Source organism: Molothrus aeneus, chromosome 1, assembly GCF_037042795.1.
Source record: "Molothrus aeneus isolate 106 chromosome 1, BPBGC_Maene_1.0, whole genome shotgun sequence".
Classification (NCBI taxonomy): Eukaryota; Metazoa; Chordata; class Aves; order Passeriformes; family Icteridae; genus Molothrus; species Molothrus aeneus.
In genome coordinates, this window is record NC_089646.1 from 91,712,655 (window position 1) to 91,727,037 (window position 14,383).

The 14,383-nt window shown below is 40.8% G+C and overlaps 1 protein-coding gene across 1 annotated transcript in view; it reads left to right on the forward strand.

Annotated features, from left to right (window-relative positions):
* The window catches only part of TMEFF1 (transmembrane protein with EGF like and two follistatin like domains 1), a 113,303-nt gene that overhangs the window by 92,995 nt on the left and 5,925 nt on the right, over window positions 1-14,383 (forward strand). The window contains exons 6-8 of the mRNA XM_066560688.1: window positions 6,471-6,619; window positions 7,546-7,611; window positions 12,908-13,031. Of these exons, the coding sequence (XP_066416785.1) occupies window positions 6,471-6,619; window positions 7,546-7,611; window positions 12,908-13,031 (339 nt within the window). The remainder of the gene's footprint in view (window positions 1-6,470; window positions 6,620-7,545; window positions 7,612-12,907; window positions 13,032-14,383) is intronic.

A 14,383-nucleotide genomic window follows, 5' to 3' on the forward strand; every position in this document is an offset into this window, starting at 1 on the left:
TCTTTCCTTGTGACTTGCAACTGTTGTTTTTCACTCCTCTTTTTGTACCTCTGAAAAGAGCCTCACTCTCCTCGATAACCCCTGTTGGGTTGTTGGTGACAGCACTCACCTCCTTAGCCTTCTCCTCTCCAGGCTGAAGAGGGGCAGTGCCCCCAGCCACTCCTCACACAGCCCACACTCCATCCCTCTGCCCATCACAGCCTCTCACCACTGCAGCCTCTCCAGTTCCTCAGAGTATTTGCTGTTACTGGGGGCTCTCAAAGCAGGACAGAGTGTTTCACATGAGACCTCATGAGTGCTGAATGCAGGACCAGAGTCCCTTCCCTTGCTCTGCTGGTGACCCTCCTGTGATGCAGCCCCCCAGCCTGCTGCTCCACTGGACCCTCAGGTCCTTTTCTGCAGAGCTGCTTCCCTGCCGGTCCACCTGCAATCTGTCCTGCAGCAGGGTGACAGATGTCCTGTCGTCTTCAGACCTCTGGAGGTTCCTCCATCTTGTCAAGGCCCCACTTGAGTTGTTATCTTTTCTCTTTTTTTTGGTCTTTGATAAGGAAATCACTAACTTAAAAGTAGCCTGACTATAAAAATTCACATTTATCATGTTCTCAGTTTTACATATTTTTTTTTAACAGAAGAAATATGGAAATGTGATTCTGAGCACATTCAGTCTTTTTTTTTTTTTTAATAAGTGTACTCTGCTGTCAAAGATATGTTTTGACTTATAATGTAGATTTTCAAGAAAGATTGACAGCTGATCCCCAAGTAGACCTTTTGAGATTAACATTTTATGAGATTTACTTTGGAAAGTAAAGGTACCTCAGCAATATATAAATTCAACTGGCCTATAATTTACATAGTGTCTGTTTTCACAAAGGCCAAACCAGAATTTCAGAAGTATTAGTATTAGCAGTTAGAAATGCCAATGTGGATATTTCAAAGTCCTAGTCTCTGCCTTGTCTATATAAATTGTCCTCTAGGGAAAGATTTGGCCTGTTTGAAATCTGGCATGCAAGTTTATACTTACCTCTTTTGACCACATTTTCACTCATTTACCAACTTTTTTTAAATTAACTTTTTAGGGTATGATATTGTTTATTCATAAGGAAGGGTATCTAAATCCTGTGTAAATGCAACTCACAGCTTTCTGATCCAACTGAAGAAAAAAATCCTAAGTATTTGTGTGCAAAACAAACCATCCAGACAATAGACAAAATCAACCTAAACAAGGGATTTAAGACTGTGTTGTGGGATTCTGAATTATGAAAAACTGGGTGGAGGATATTCTGATATCATAGGAATAGCATAATGGTCTTTTCACTATACTGGCTATTAAGAAATTGAATAGATCCTAGATGGGAAATAATTCATGTCTGGTTTTAATGTATATTTTTAGTGATCTTTGGAGCAGTGTGTGCCAAGTCTTTGAAGGTTCCTATTATTTGGGGGTGGAGGGAGGGTTAGGCTGCTTTTGAGAGAGCAAACATCAGTCCACCATGTATGCTGTGAGAAGCTCACTGCAGTAAAGACTAAATTTCTTCAGTGGTCAGAGAGAGCCATGCCATGATAAAGGGGAATGTAGGAAAAGGGATGTCTGGAAAATAGCTGAAGCTTATGGTATTCAAAGGGTGTTCTGGATTGCTGGGCAGAAGTAAAGACAGAGTGCTAAAGCGAGGTGCAAAGAAGCTTTGTAGAATTGAATTCTACTTCTCTTGTGCTATAAAGGGATTTTTAAAAACATACCACAAACCTGATGAAGATTCAAGTCTAGTCAAATAGGTAGAAAAATCACTTTGAAATCCAGATTTTCTTAGTTCAGGTTTCATCAGGGAAGAACTGCACACAAGGGAAGCAGCATCAAATGAAAGCAAATCCTTCATTTGCCATGGTTATATTCTTAACTGCAATTGCAACACCCCTGCTATTTCAATTCACCTAAATTTATTCCATCAAGCATACCCTTATCCATCTGTGTGCATTTCACACACTTTGTTTTACTCTAGTGTTTCCATTTTACATTTGTAAGCAGATGTGCCAAAGAATTGGTGAGTACCTGAGAGTGCTCACTGTTGTCAGTTCCTGGGAAGGGATAGCAAGCAGCGCTCCCTGAGAGGCCAGGCCAGAAAAAAACATTTGTGAGCAAGACCCAGGTGGGCAGAAATGCAGCAGCCTGATCTGTTGGTTGGAAATTCCAGTCTCTCCAAGCAGCCAAGCCTGCTGCACAAGTCAATCATGCTTTTCCTTTCCGTTCTTTTCCCTCTCTTTTCTTTGAACCTACCAGGGTTTTTAAGCACACAGAACTTCCAACAGACCACGTATACCTTGAAGCCTGAAAACAAAAGGCAGCCTTGAAATGTGTTCTGATCTCTGGGGATCTAATTAATTTGCTAATAGCAGCAAGTGCTCTTACAGCCTGAGCTTGTCACTTCATTTTACTAAGCACGTTTACTTTGTTACACCTAGTAGTCCCTAAAAAATGAGGTGTACATCCTCATTTCTTCCTTATTAAAACCAGCCAAAAAAAATCTGCTTGGTTTAATTATATCACTTTGTACTTTCTTGAAATTCAAATGCTTTTCTGTTTAACTAATGGTGTTAATGAATGATAATGCATCAGCTCTCTGATGACAGGTGACAAAATTCAGGTAATTTTTCTGTGTACCCTAGTACATCAGAAAAACATATGAATATATCCTGTTGACTTCCCTGGGTTAAGTGAGAGAAATCATCTGTTGAGGACCTTAAGCAGGAACCTCCTCCAGCAAGACATCAATTTGGAGCATTAACTGTTTAAATCCTTTTGATTAAAACCAGTAGGAAGGCTATAGGGAAGAAAATGTTTGTAGGGCTCTCACTCCTTTTACTCCAGTGTCTCTTTTACAACAAGCTTTTCCAGCAAAAATTTGAAGCACTCATTCACTTCTTTCTTGTATGAAGCACTAAGCACATTCAAGATGTCCTTAATACACAATTCTGTTAAGTGACTTTACCTTAAGTGACTAACTCTTTTCTTCTGAATTTTACATATAAGGTTCACTCTCTTCCTGGGTGAAGCCCCTCTTGTGCTTCTCCCATGTGTCCCTGCTCCCCCTTCATGATCTCAAGCTTTTCCTGCCCTGCCTTTGTGAGCAGCTCTCTGCATTGTCCTTATGCTCTCTCTGTGCTCTGTCCCCAGCTGGAGAGAGACTTCAGGGAACAGATTGCAATATGGGGCTGCAATTTCATGTTCATTTTCAGTCTTAGCTGTGAAGGAAAACAGTCCTTGGTGCCTCTTACAGGTTCTCCTGCTTGCAAAGGCCTCTGATAAGACTTTTGCCCTTTAAGATACCACTTTTAGCTCATTCTCACTATCTGCTGTATCTTCTTGCATATTTTGTTTGCTTCTTGTGTGGTCTGTGATATGGTTCAGACCCGTGGGCTCTGCTTGGTAGCCTTGAGCTTTGACTTCTTGGCTTTGGCTCCCAGACTGGCTGGTGGTGGGGGGAAGCTGGCTTCCACCAAGCAGTTGGATTTCCTGTCATCTCATTACCAAGCTATTATCTGCCCTCTGTAGCTCTCTGACGTCAGGATATAACATATTTTCAGTATTTCATAGTGGGTTTGTTGGCAGGTCTTCCAATACTTTCCTGAGTTGCTCATCTGTTTCAGTCTGTGGTGGTCCCATCCCCTCACAGGGACTCAGGCTCCAGTTTCAAAGTGTTTGATGTGAAACATCAGAGCAGCAACTTGCTCTCCCATGGTTTTGCCTTCCTTCACAAACACCAAGCAGTTAAAAACAACATTCTTTTCATGTTTTCTGTCAAGAGCAGCACTCCCCATATGTCACTGCTCTCATCTCACGATTTGGCACTTCCTGTCTGTATTTTTTGGTCTACTGGAAACTGTCTATGAGCAAGGACAAACTCACTGCACCCTATGCAGACTCTCTGATGAGTCCAGGTTTCTAATACGTGCTCCTGGCTCCTTCTCTGCCACCCTATTGCATCTGTGGAAGCCCTTTTCCCTTCAGACCATTGCATTCAAGCCATGTCCTCTCCTTACTCGTTCTCTTTCAGCCCTCTTACAGGCTTTAGAGGTTTATGTTGGAATAAGAGTTTTAATTTTTTGTAAAGTGCATCAGTCCCATTTAACTGTTCATTATTCCACAGTTGAAGGCCAAGTGACAGCTCTGCCAAGTAATCAGTGACCAACTGGCCAGGGGAAGGCTGGAAGTACCCCTTGGCATCATGGCTGTGGGCAAAGAAGTAGCTAATGGCAGCAGGCAGATAATCAGATACATGTGAAGGGGCTCAACATGTGAAATTCCTGTACATTGATGAGATGGTTGGAGATAAGACTGAGACTGTTGATCAGAATACCAGGGTCAGGAATTCATAAGCACCCCTAAAGCAAGCATCTGGCAATTCTGAGAAAGTAAGCACTTAAGAGATGTTAAATCTAAACACAGAAAAGCATGGAAACTTAAGCAGTTTCCAAGCAGTTTCAACTCTAGTCTGTAATGTCACCATGAAGAAAAAAAAAGATATTTTCAAAACTCACCTTATTTGTCACCAGGAATGACAAAACCCAGCCATAATCATGACGCTACAGACATCAGATGGTGGCTACAGGCAGATTTAAGGGAGAGCAAAGGTATTTGTCTGCACACAGCCAGTGTCATACAAATGAGGAGTGGCTCTCTGCTAGTTTGTGTCAATAAATATGCATGGCTGCTGAGCCATGAGCCTTTTATTTCTGTGTAGTAAACCCTAATAAACCCTTGATTAGTCTTTACATCATGTGGGAGTAGGTAAACAAAATAGTATTTCCATCCTGGTTCTGAGGTTTACAACCATTACCATTTCCAGTAAGAAAGATTATCATATGCTCATCATATTGATATTTAGAGGCTTCATTAGTACTTGGAAGTAGGTCCCTAAGATGTGTAGAGACTCATTACTGGGGCAGTTTTTCACTGTCAGTAGGTGCACTTAAAACCCTGCTTGCACTAGAGATGTTCTGTCTAGCTACAATCTGAAGTTCACAGGCATGGAAAATTACCTGCAAAATTAGAATATTTAAATTAAGGAAGAAAAGGTTCTCATGGAAGAAGAGGAAGAGAGAAAAGTATGCTGGCCACCTTCAGTGTTTCTGCAGCACGGAATTTGGTTCTGCTGCAGATTTATTACCAGCTTGAGGCAAATATTTGTCTGTTTAATAGTTTAATTTTATCTGCAATAGTGGGAAAGAACAAAAAAACCTGGTAAGTTGGTTGCTTGGACGTTTCCCCCCCTCCTGTGACTTACAAGAGTAAGCTAATCAAGATCAAGCTAATAGTTACTCCTGGCAGTCAGAACATGCACCCACTGCAGAGCTTTCTGCCAAAGAGAGGGTTTTGTGCCCACTGCCACCTTCTCAGAAGGTGCAGAGTGGCTTTCTCATCTCATGACATCAGGAAGAGCTTGGCTGAGAGCTGGACATGGTGCCCACCTTGTCCTCCCCCTTTTTCTGCAAACACACTCCTTATTTTCCCCATCCCAAAGGTGGAGATGAACTTGCAGAGCAATGTGGAACATGCACAGAAACTTTATTCAAAAATAGAAGTTCAGTTAGAAAGCAGAATATTGATTAAAATAATCAGGGGGTGTAAGGCATGGAAAGTTGCAAAGTTTTCCTGTGCCATTCACATATGTAAAATTTCTGGATTTCTTGCTGGGGCTACAGAAGTATCTAAACATGAACAGGTCATAGTCCTGTCTGAGCCTTTGGCTGTCCTACCTCTGTGTGGTTAGGAACTGGCTATGTGCTAGGTCTTCATTTTTCCTGCTTTCATTTTACAATCCCTAGTTGCAAATTGTGTGGAAAATCATTCATCCTAAACAGCCAAAATGTTAATGGGATGCAGTATGAAATAATTCAGATTGCATAATCCTTTTTTAAATGCAACATAATAGACCTATTGTTAACTTTCAAAGGTATGAATGAAAGTCTTTCTGAAATGACACAGCAAGATATTAACCAATATTAACCAAGCATATTGAGTCTATACAGTCTTTGAAATAAAACTCTTTCTATTGCCTAACAGAAAAGGGAGTCCTTTTTGTTTTCCCTCTCAAGGATCCTGATGCTGAAAAAGTGAGAATATTCTTCTGATTTTCTTCACACTAGAGAATAAACACTACAAACTGGTATATTAATGTAATAAATCTTCCTACTAGTGTGTTATCACTTTTCAGGTGTATTCTATGAAGTTGATACCAGAGCAAAACTACAAGAAACATTAATACATTATTGAAAAGCACACTGAAGCATGTATTCACAATTTTGTACATTCTGCTTGGAAACCTGAGACGCCAATGACTTCTTCAGCATCCTCAAGCAGCACGCTCTCCCCTCCTGGCATTGGTGCCCAAGCTAGTGTTTACTTAGGACTTAACATGACTTAATTTTTGTTTGCTGGATGTCAATTTTGTTTTGCCGTATGCTTCAATTAACAGATGTGTATGTAACATAGACTGCAGTGGATACAGTTTTAATCCTGTATGTGCTTCTGATGGAAGTTCCTATAACAATCCGTGCTTTGTCAGAGAGGCATCATGTCTGAGGCAAGAGCAGATTGACATCAGGCACCTTGGCCACTGCTCAGGTAGGATTAATTTTGGCTTTTTGGAAAAGTTAAGTTCTGACATAACTTGGCTTGGTAGACTTTCCCTTTTGTATTTTTGGTCAGAAGTCACTGATGCAGTTATCAATGAACTCATCACCTGTAATTTTGAGTTCCCCACACTACACACATAGTGCTGTGTTTACATTGCCTTTCTTTGGGTGCTGTTACCTGGAAAGACTGGAAAAGCTCTTGGGAAAATCTAAGCAATAATCCAACAGTTCTTACATGAGGGGGATGGTAGGAGAACAGAACGAATATGGGTGTGTGGGAAATCTTCCCTCTTGTTGCTGTGGGCTGTAAAATATGCTTCCAGTGTGAAACCCTGATTGCACAGACATTGATCCTTTATTTTTAATGGGGTTTTCCCTTATTTGCATTTCAAATGTTTATTTGGAAATAAGCATCTGAAATATGCTTATTTCCAACCAAAGTGATTCTATAATTTCCTTTTCCAGTCTTGGAATGGTCCACTGAAACCCTCTGCCTACTGCCTTGTAGCTAATCCTTGCCCATAATCCTTTGGTTTTGGGGGCTTGCATTTAGGACTTTCTCATGGGAATAACAGATTTCTACCAAATTTTTGCCAGTTACATCTAGATCTGTAACTTGGGCAGTTCCCACACCAAAACAGACTGTCACCAAAATAACCTAGGTCCATACCGCAGAAAATTTTTTAGTTCAAAACCTAAAGCTTGGGGTGTGCCATGTTGGTCTGGACACCGGGGCTACCAACTAGGTGTGATACCAGCCTGGTTGTGTGGGAGGAACAATGTGGGAGTATGTCCAGGTTTACTGCAATTTAAAACAGTTCTTTGAATATTATTCTGGCTTATCAGTGATGCACATGTAGTGGTCTGGAGAATATCCTTTCCTAATGAGTAACCATGCATGTTTTTATCACCTAGAAACAGATGACACAAATGCAGTTGGAAAGAAAGATGATGGCATGCAGTATCGGCCAGAAGTGAAAGGTATGATGCAGACTTTGTGCTTCTTGGTTATGGCTTCACAAGATGACAAAATAGAGCATGCAAGGCTCTTCTAGTCTGCCTCACAGCTCTGATTCCTGTAACTGAGACAGGCCTGTGAGCAGTTTCTCTCTTGCAGCATGTTGCAAGGCTAGCAGGAAGAGGTGCATAATTTGTAAGTTTTGCCTGCTGTATCCCTCTAAGATGCCCAGCTGAGCAGTACCCTGTGCAGTGGCCACAGGATTGGACTCCCTCCAAGTGCTGGGAAAATGATTTTACTAGAAGATGACAAGCTGTGACATTCCTGATGAAATAACATAGCACAAGCTTCCCTGCCATGATTCCATCTTTTCTGTTAACTTCTGGGAAAAATGGATGATTCTGTATTTGTTAGGTTGTTTTAAAATATTTTCAGTGAACTAATATCCTGAATCACATTGGTTGAAAATGTTTCACCTACATGAACTCTACCTTACCTTTTAATGACGTTTAGTGCCTCAACTTTTTCTTCATCCCTGCTAGTCAGATGATCATACACATCAAGGATCACTCCAATGCTTTCTTTAGGCCTCCTGTTGCTGGTAACACACTTGAAAAAGCTGTTCTTGTTATCTTACACAACAATGGCCAGATTCAGTTCAAAATGAGCTTTGGCCTTTTCTGTCTACAAACCACAGCTCTGTACTCTTCCTGTGAAGCCTGATCTCACTTCCAGTGGCCATACAAATTATCTTTCCTCTTGAGCTCCACAAAGAGTTCCCTGTTCAGTCAAGCTGGTCTTCTACCCCACTTGCTTGACTTACAATGCAGCAGAATTTTCTGCTCCTGTGCTTCTAAAGGCACTTCTGAAACCTTGACCAGCACTCATGGACCCCTCCAAAGCAGATAGCCAGGATACTCTGCTAAAGAGCTCCATGAATAGCTTAAAGGTTTTTTCTGCTGAAATCAAGGGTAGCAATGCTGGTGTCCTTTATTCTCTTTGCACTGAGAGCTCAACCATTAAACTCAACCATTTCATGGTCACTATGGCCAAGACACCTAAAATTACACCCTCCATGAGCCCTCTATTCACAAATAGCAAGCCTAGGAAGGCTTGGCTCACTGAGTACCACTGACAAGAAGTTATTGTCTCCTGAAAATGTCAAGAAAGTCCTGCTCATCACAGCAATATTATATATTCCCAGGTGATGTGTGGGAAGTTAAAAATCTCCCATAAAGACAAGGGCTAGCAATCCAGAGATTTCTCATAATTGCTTATAGAATATGTCATCAGTGCTCACATCCTGGCAGGGCACTCAGTAGTAGACATCTACTACCACATTTCCTTGTTTTCCATCCCTGTGGCCTTCAGCCAGAGGCTCCCAACCACATCAGCACTAACTCTGAGTGCTGTACAATCGCCTCTCCCTTACATACAACATGATACCTCCAACTTGTCTCCCTGCCTGTCGCTCCTGAACAGCCTGGAGCCCTCCATCTCAACACCCCACTTGTGGGACTCATTTTACCAATTCATGCAAATAGCAGTGATATTGTAGCTCTGGGAGCTGACCAGTGCTTCTAGTTCATCCTGTTTGTTTCTCATACTGTGTGTGTTGGTGTTCAAGCATTTCAAATGTGTTCCTGAGCTCTCCATGCTCTCAGGAGCAGTGGAAGTGTTCCCACTAGCACTTGCTACCCTCAGGTGATGCCATGTGACTTACCTACTATAATGATGTTGGAATCCCCTTCCCCCATCAATCCTAGTTTAAACCCCTCTTGGTCCTCCCAGCTTACACCCAAAAAGTCATTTTACCCCTCAGGACAGGTTGGTTCCATCAAACCCCAGCATACCTTGTCTCTTCCATCATTTAAAACCCCAAAGTTTTGGTGGAAACACCAGTCCCAGAGCAAGGTATTGGCATCCTGGGCTCACCTGTTTGTTTCAAGTTTCCCCTCATTATTGGGAGGATTGAAGGGAAACACTATCTGTTCCAAAATTTTTTTATCATTGTCCCCAGGGCTTCTGAAACCTCATTTGATTGAACTCAGGCTTTTTGTGGCTACATCATCATTAGTAGCCACATGAAAGAGCAGGAGTGAGTAGTAGTCTGAAGGTTGCAATAACCTCTTCAGTCTTGTGGTGGCATCTCTAATTCAGGTCCCAGGGAGGAAGAGAATTTCCCTGAAAAGAGAATCCAGTCTGAAAATGGGTGCTTTTATTTTGCACAGGAAGGAATCACAAATGAACATAACTCACTGTTTTTCTCCTCAGTTCTGGTCTTAATGCAGGTTTTGCTCCAAGGGGTTGCTGCCTTCTCTGTTAGCTCTGGTGTTCAGTTTTTTCTGTCATTATACTTGTTTTGCACTCCCATGGCTTCCCTGAGTAATGCCATCCCAACATGGCTTTCAACATTCCTTGTGTTCTTCTTGAAAAGTCATTCAGTGCCAAAAAGCTTCATACATTTTTCTCTTTTCACAAATTCTCTTATTTTCACTGCATATGATGTACCAGTTGGAGTGATTTAATGTCAATTTTCACTTACATTATGAAGGTATAAAAGGCAACAAATGCAATATACATCTTATTATGTTATGTAATGAAACACCACTTTCAGTTCCTATTCCAAAGAGGTAACAGCCTTTTATTCATTGCATGTAAATTGCCCTTGAAATCTAGTTAGTGGAAAAACCATTGTATATAATTATTATTATTAATGTGTATGGCTTGTGCAGTCTCGCATTCAGCAAATGATGTGGATGGAGAGAGTATGCTTCATGAGAAAAAGGTTGCTTTGAAATTTTTTAATACAGTGCTCAGGTCTCTTTAGATAGTGAGAGCCTGAATTCAACTTCTTTGAATTGATTTTTTTTCATGCAGGATAAGAGAACAGTCCACACTCCTACCTGTTTGCTTTTGCTTTTGGTTCCTGTGAGTTAATCTTGTTAAACCCTGTTCTCTGGATGGATAATATCTTTTAGCCTCTAGAACTGTGACAGTCTCCTCCTGCAGTGCAAGTGGCTACCTAAAGTTCCATCAGAAAGGTCTGTCTTCCCAGATTCAGCTGGCTTGGTGGTTTTGTTCTACCAAGATGAGCATCAGGGTTTCAGTTTTTATGCATGACTCTTCCTTCTGGTGAAGTTTTTGAATGCCTATATCCAGTCATTCTTTCAAGGCTCCTGCACCAGTTACATCTTTCACTTTGAAGCTCTGAAGCAGTCTAGCAGGTGTCTCTCATTAAAAATTAATTCCTGTTAAAAGGGAATTCCTGTTAAATGTCTATTTTACACTAGGAATCATCTCCTGCATTTAACACCCTCTTGCTTAAAGTAAGTTTTGCCTCTGACCTGTGTGTGGCTGTCTGGCCTCTTTTCAGGGGATGCACCTTTCAGTTTTCCCCTGGGCCTCACATTGTGTATTAAAACCAGATGGGTGCAGCTCTCTGAACATACTAATATGTCTGTAGTCTGTAGCTCCTTACAAGGGTTGATTTGGACCAGATATGACAGTAATAAAATTCTTGGAAAAGGAGGGAGATTATAGTTTTGGGATGAGACATCCCCACTTTTCTCCTCTTAGACATGTCACCACATAGTCTATTCCAGCAGTGCAGTGGTAGACACACTGTCAGTATTAGTCAACAATTTTCCCTTGTGTTAAGTTGTCTGTATCTTCACAACACCCTGAATTAACATGCTTCCTTAGATCTAAAAAGCCCCAACCTCTAATACAGGCTTTTTCTCCAGAACCAAAATAAAATACATTCCTGACATTTCAGGAAAAAACCTAAAAGAGCAGCATATCTCTCTTTTTGTCTTGTAAAACTATATTCTCTTTCTTGCTGGTTTAATTTCAAATATCTGCAATTGTATAAGAGATTTCTTCTTCATTGTCCCTTTTGCTTAATAGTCTTTTTTTTTGTGAAGCTATCGTCTATTGCCATGGAAATGAACACAATTCTATAATTACGCTCACATCTTAAGATCCCTCTTCATTATGAAATATCAGCTTCTTTAACTAAGCTTCTTATATCAGCTTGAATATCAGCTTCTTATAGAAGTGTTTAGGACTTCTTTACCAAAAATTTTGGGGGGAAAATGGTAGAAAATGAGCACAGCTTTGCGTAGTTTTGGTAACACGACAGAAGCATGAAAGATGTTGGGGCAGAAGGGACTGCCTTCCTGTGCTGGGCTGAGCTGGACAGCAGCTAGGTGCCCACCAGCTGCTTGCTCTATCCCAGCCTTCCTCAGGATGATGGAAGAAAGAATCAGGAAAGCACACATGAGAAAAACTCAATTGGTGAAGCTAAAGGTAGTTTTAGAAGCAAAGGTGTGAAGAAAAAGAGGAAAAATAAACAAGAGATGCAAAATTTGCCACTCACAATATCCCATCAGCAGACTGATGGCCAGCCAACCTCTGAGCAACTGCCACCTTGGAAATACCAAAACTATTGTTTTTATTGCTGAGCATGATGTCATGCGGTGTGGGACATTCCTTTGGCCAGTTTGGGTCAGCTGTCCTGGCTATGTCCCCTCCCAGGCTTGCCCACTCCCAGTCTTCTTGCTGAGGGGAGAAGCAGAGTGAGAAGCAGAGGAAGTCTTGATGCTGTGTGAGCTCCATTCAGCAACAGCCAAAGTAGTGTTGTGTTACCACTATTATTTCAGCCAGAAATCTAAGCCACAGCACTCCATCAGCTGCTGTGAAGGAGGTTAACTCCATCTCAGCCAAAACCAGCACAGCTCCCAAAGGAATGGGTGTTCTAAACACATTTCAATATTTTTAAGTTCTCTCTCCATAAAAATGTTTCTCTGAGGAAGACTGCTATTGAAGTGTGTTTGATTTCAACTTTAACCACCAGTGGTACCAATCAGATTTGGGCTGTATCAAGTGGTTTTCTACCCAGTAATTATAAAATGTGGTTCAACATCTTTCTAATCCTTTTTAGAGGGTTCTTTTTCATCTGTTTGCACATGGGAGACAGCTCTCTGTATCTATGTATTAGCACTTTGCCCCAGTGCCACTGACAAAGCTTCTGCTGATCTTCCTACTTTGGTTTGTTTCTGTCACAAACACTTTTCTCCTTTTTGAGAAACATGATCTAAAAAGCATGTTTAGAGGTGTCTGAGGATCATTTTCCAGTGCAGTACCTTCTAGCAAATCTCTGTAGGTGCCTCTGAAACTTCCCCCTTAAGCCTCTGCTTTATTATTCTCTATTCCTTTATTCACTGCAAGTTTTTAAGGATATGCTATTCCTGGTTGAGAGTTTTAAATTAACATCATAGACCCATGTATAATTCTTTATGTATATTTCTTTTCAAGATGCCAGTGATCAAAGAGAAGACATTTACATTGGAAACCACATACCTTGTTCAGAAAGCTTCAATGGCTACTGTATACATGGAAAATGTGAGTTCATTTATTCCACTCAGAAGGCTTCCTGCCGGTAAGTCCTTCATGTCTCCAAAATCTGATTGAAATCACTGTAAAGCTTAATCAAAATGCTCTCTAGGCATAATGACAGCATGTGTCACTTTGTGATATCTAAGCAGTGGCACAGGAGGAGCATCCCTGTGCTGTTGGGCAGCACCAGCTGCTCCCATCAGGAGGGAGATAGTGCTCAGAGGAGAGGCTCGGTCACTCAGGTACATCAGAACCTGAATCCCTCTGAGGAGTGTAGCCTCCGTGTTGTCTTCTTATTTTCAGCTGCTGAATCACATCCAGAGCTAAAAAAACCAAGAAAAACAGAAACATATTAAAAAGCAATGCCTTTGCCTTGCATGGCTTCTCTCTGTGACTGTTCTTTCCCCACTGACCCCTCAGCCTGTTCTTACGCTATTTAACAGCACATTTTACTGTTCCTGTCATAAACTCCCTCTAGAGAATCAATACTTTATTTTTAACATTTATTTCCGTTTTTCACACTAATAGGCTTATCTAGAGAATAAAAAATTGCAAAATATTCTTTAGCCCACAACTTTTGTCTACAGTGTAAACTAGCAACTCAGAACACTCAGTACTAAGCCCTTCAGTATTTTCCAGAGTATATGAATATTCCTTAGCTCCCAGATAATTTTTTCCTTTACATTTCACCAATGGAATTGTGTATCTTTGTTTTCCTCCAAAATTGTATTATTGTTGTTGTTGCTGTTATTATTATTTTTTTTAAAAGTTGTTTATAGCAAAAGGCCACTTTGCAATAAGGTGCAGTGCCCTACTTATTAGGAGGTTTCACTCCTGAGTTTTTATCTTGCAAGCTTGTACTTTCAGATTAATGTGGCTGAAACTGCCATAACTCTTTGCTTTCCTTTGCTTTTGAAACTTCAGCTGTAAATCCATTTGATGCTTTCAAATGGATTTCTTACCGTTTTCTCCCTTGATCCTTATTGATTGATGATATTTAGGTGTTTTGTGCACTGCCAAGATTTAAGGGTTTCCAGATAGATCAGAGAGCAGGAAGCCCCAAAATGGCATTGTTGTCAACTTGAGCACTTGAAAATTTCTATTATTTCTTTTACCATACAAGACCCTTTCTTGTTAATTTTCTGCTTTCCAATAGCACTAATTTGGTTTTCTTTTGGTCTGAAACCAAGAGAACTCAACATGGCTTTGCTTCTTTTGGGAAACTGGGTGCACCCCCACCATCATCTTGCTGGGCATTAGGCAACAGTATCTGATTACGGTATCTTTTGATCTAGAACTGTATTTAACACAATTCATAATGTATTTGTCCTTAAAATGTTTAAAGTAGCAGTATTTCAAGGAAAACATTCCTGTCTGAATTATCTAATTTTTATT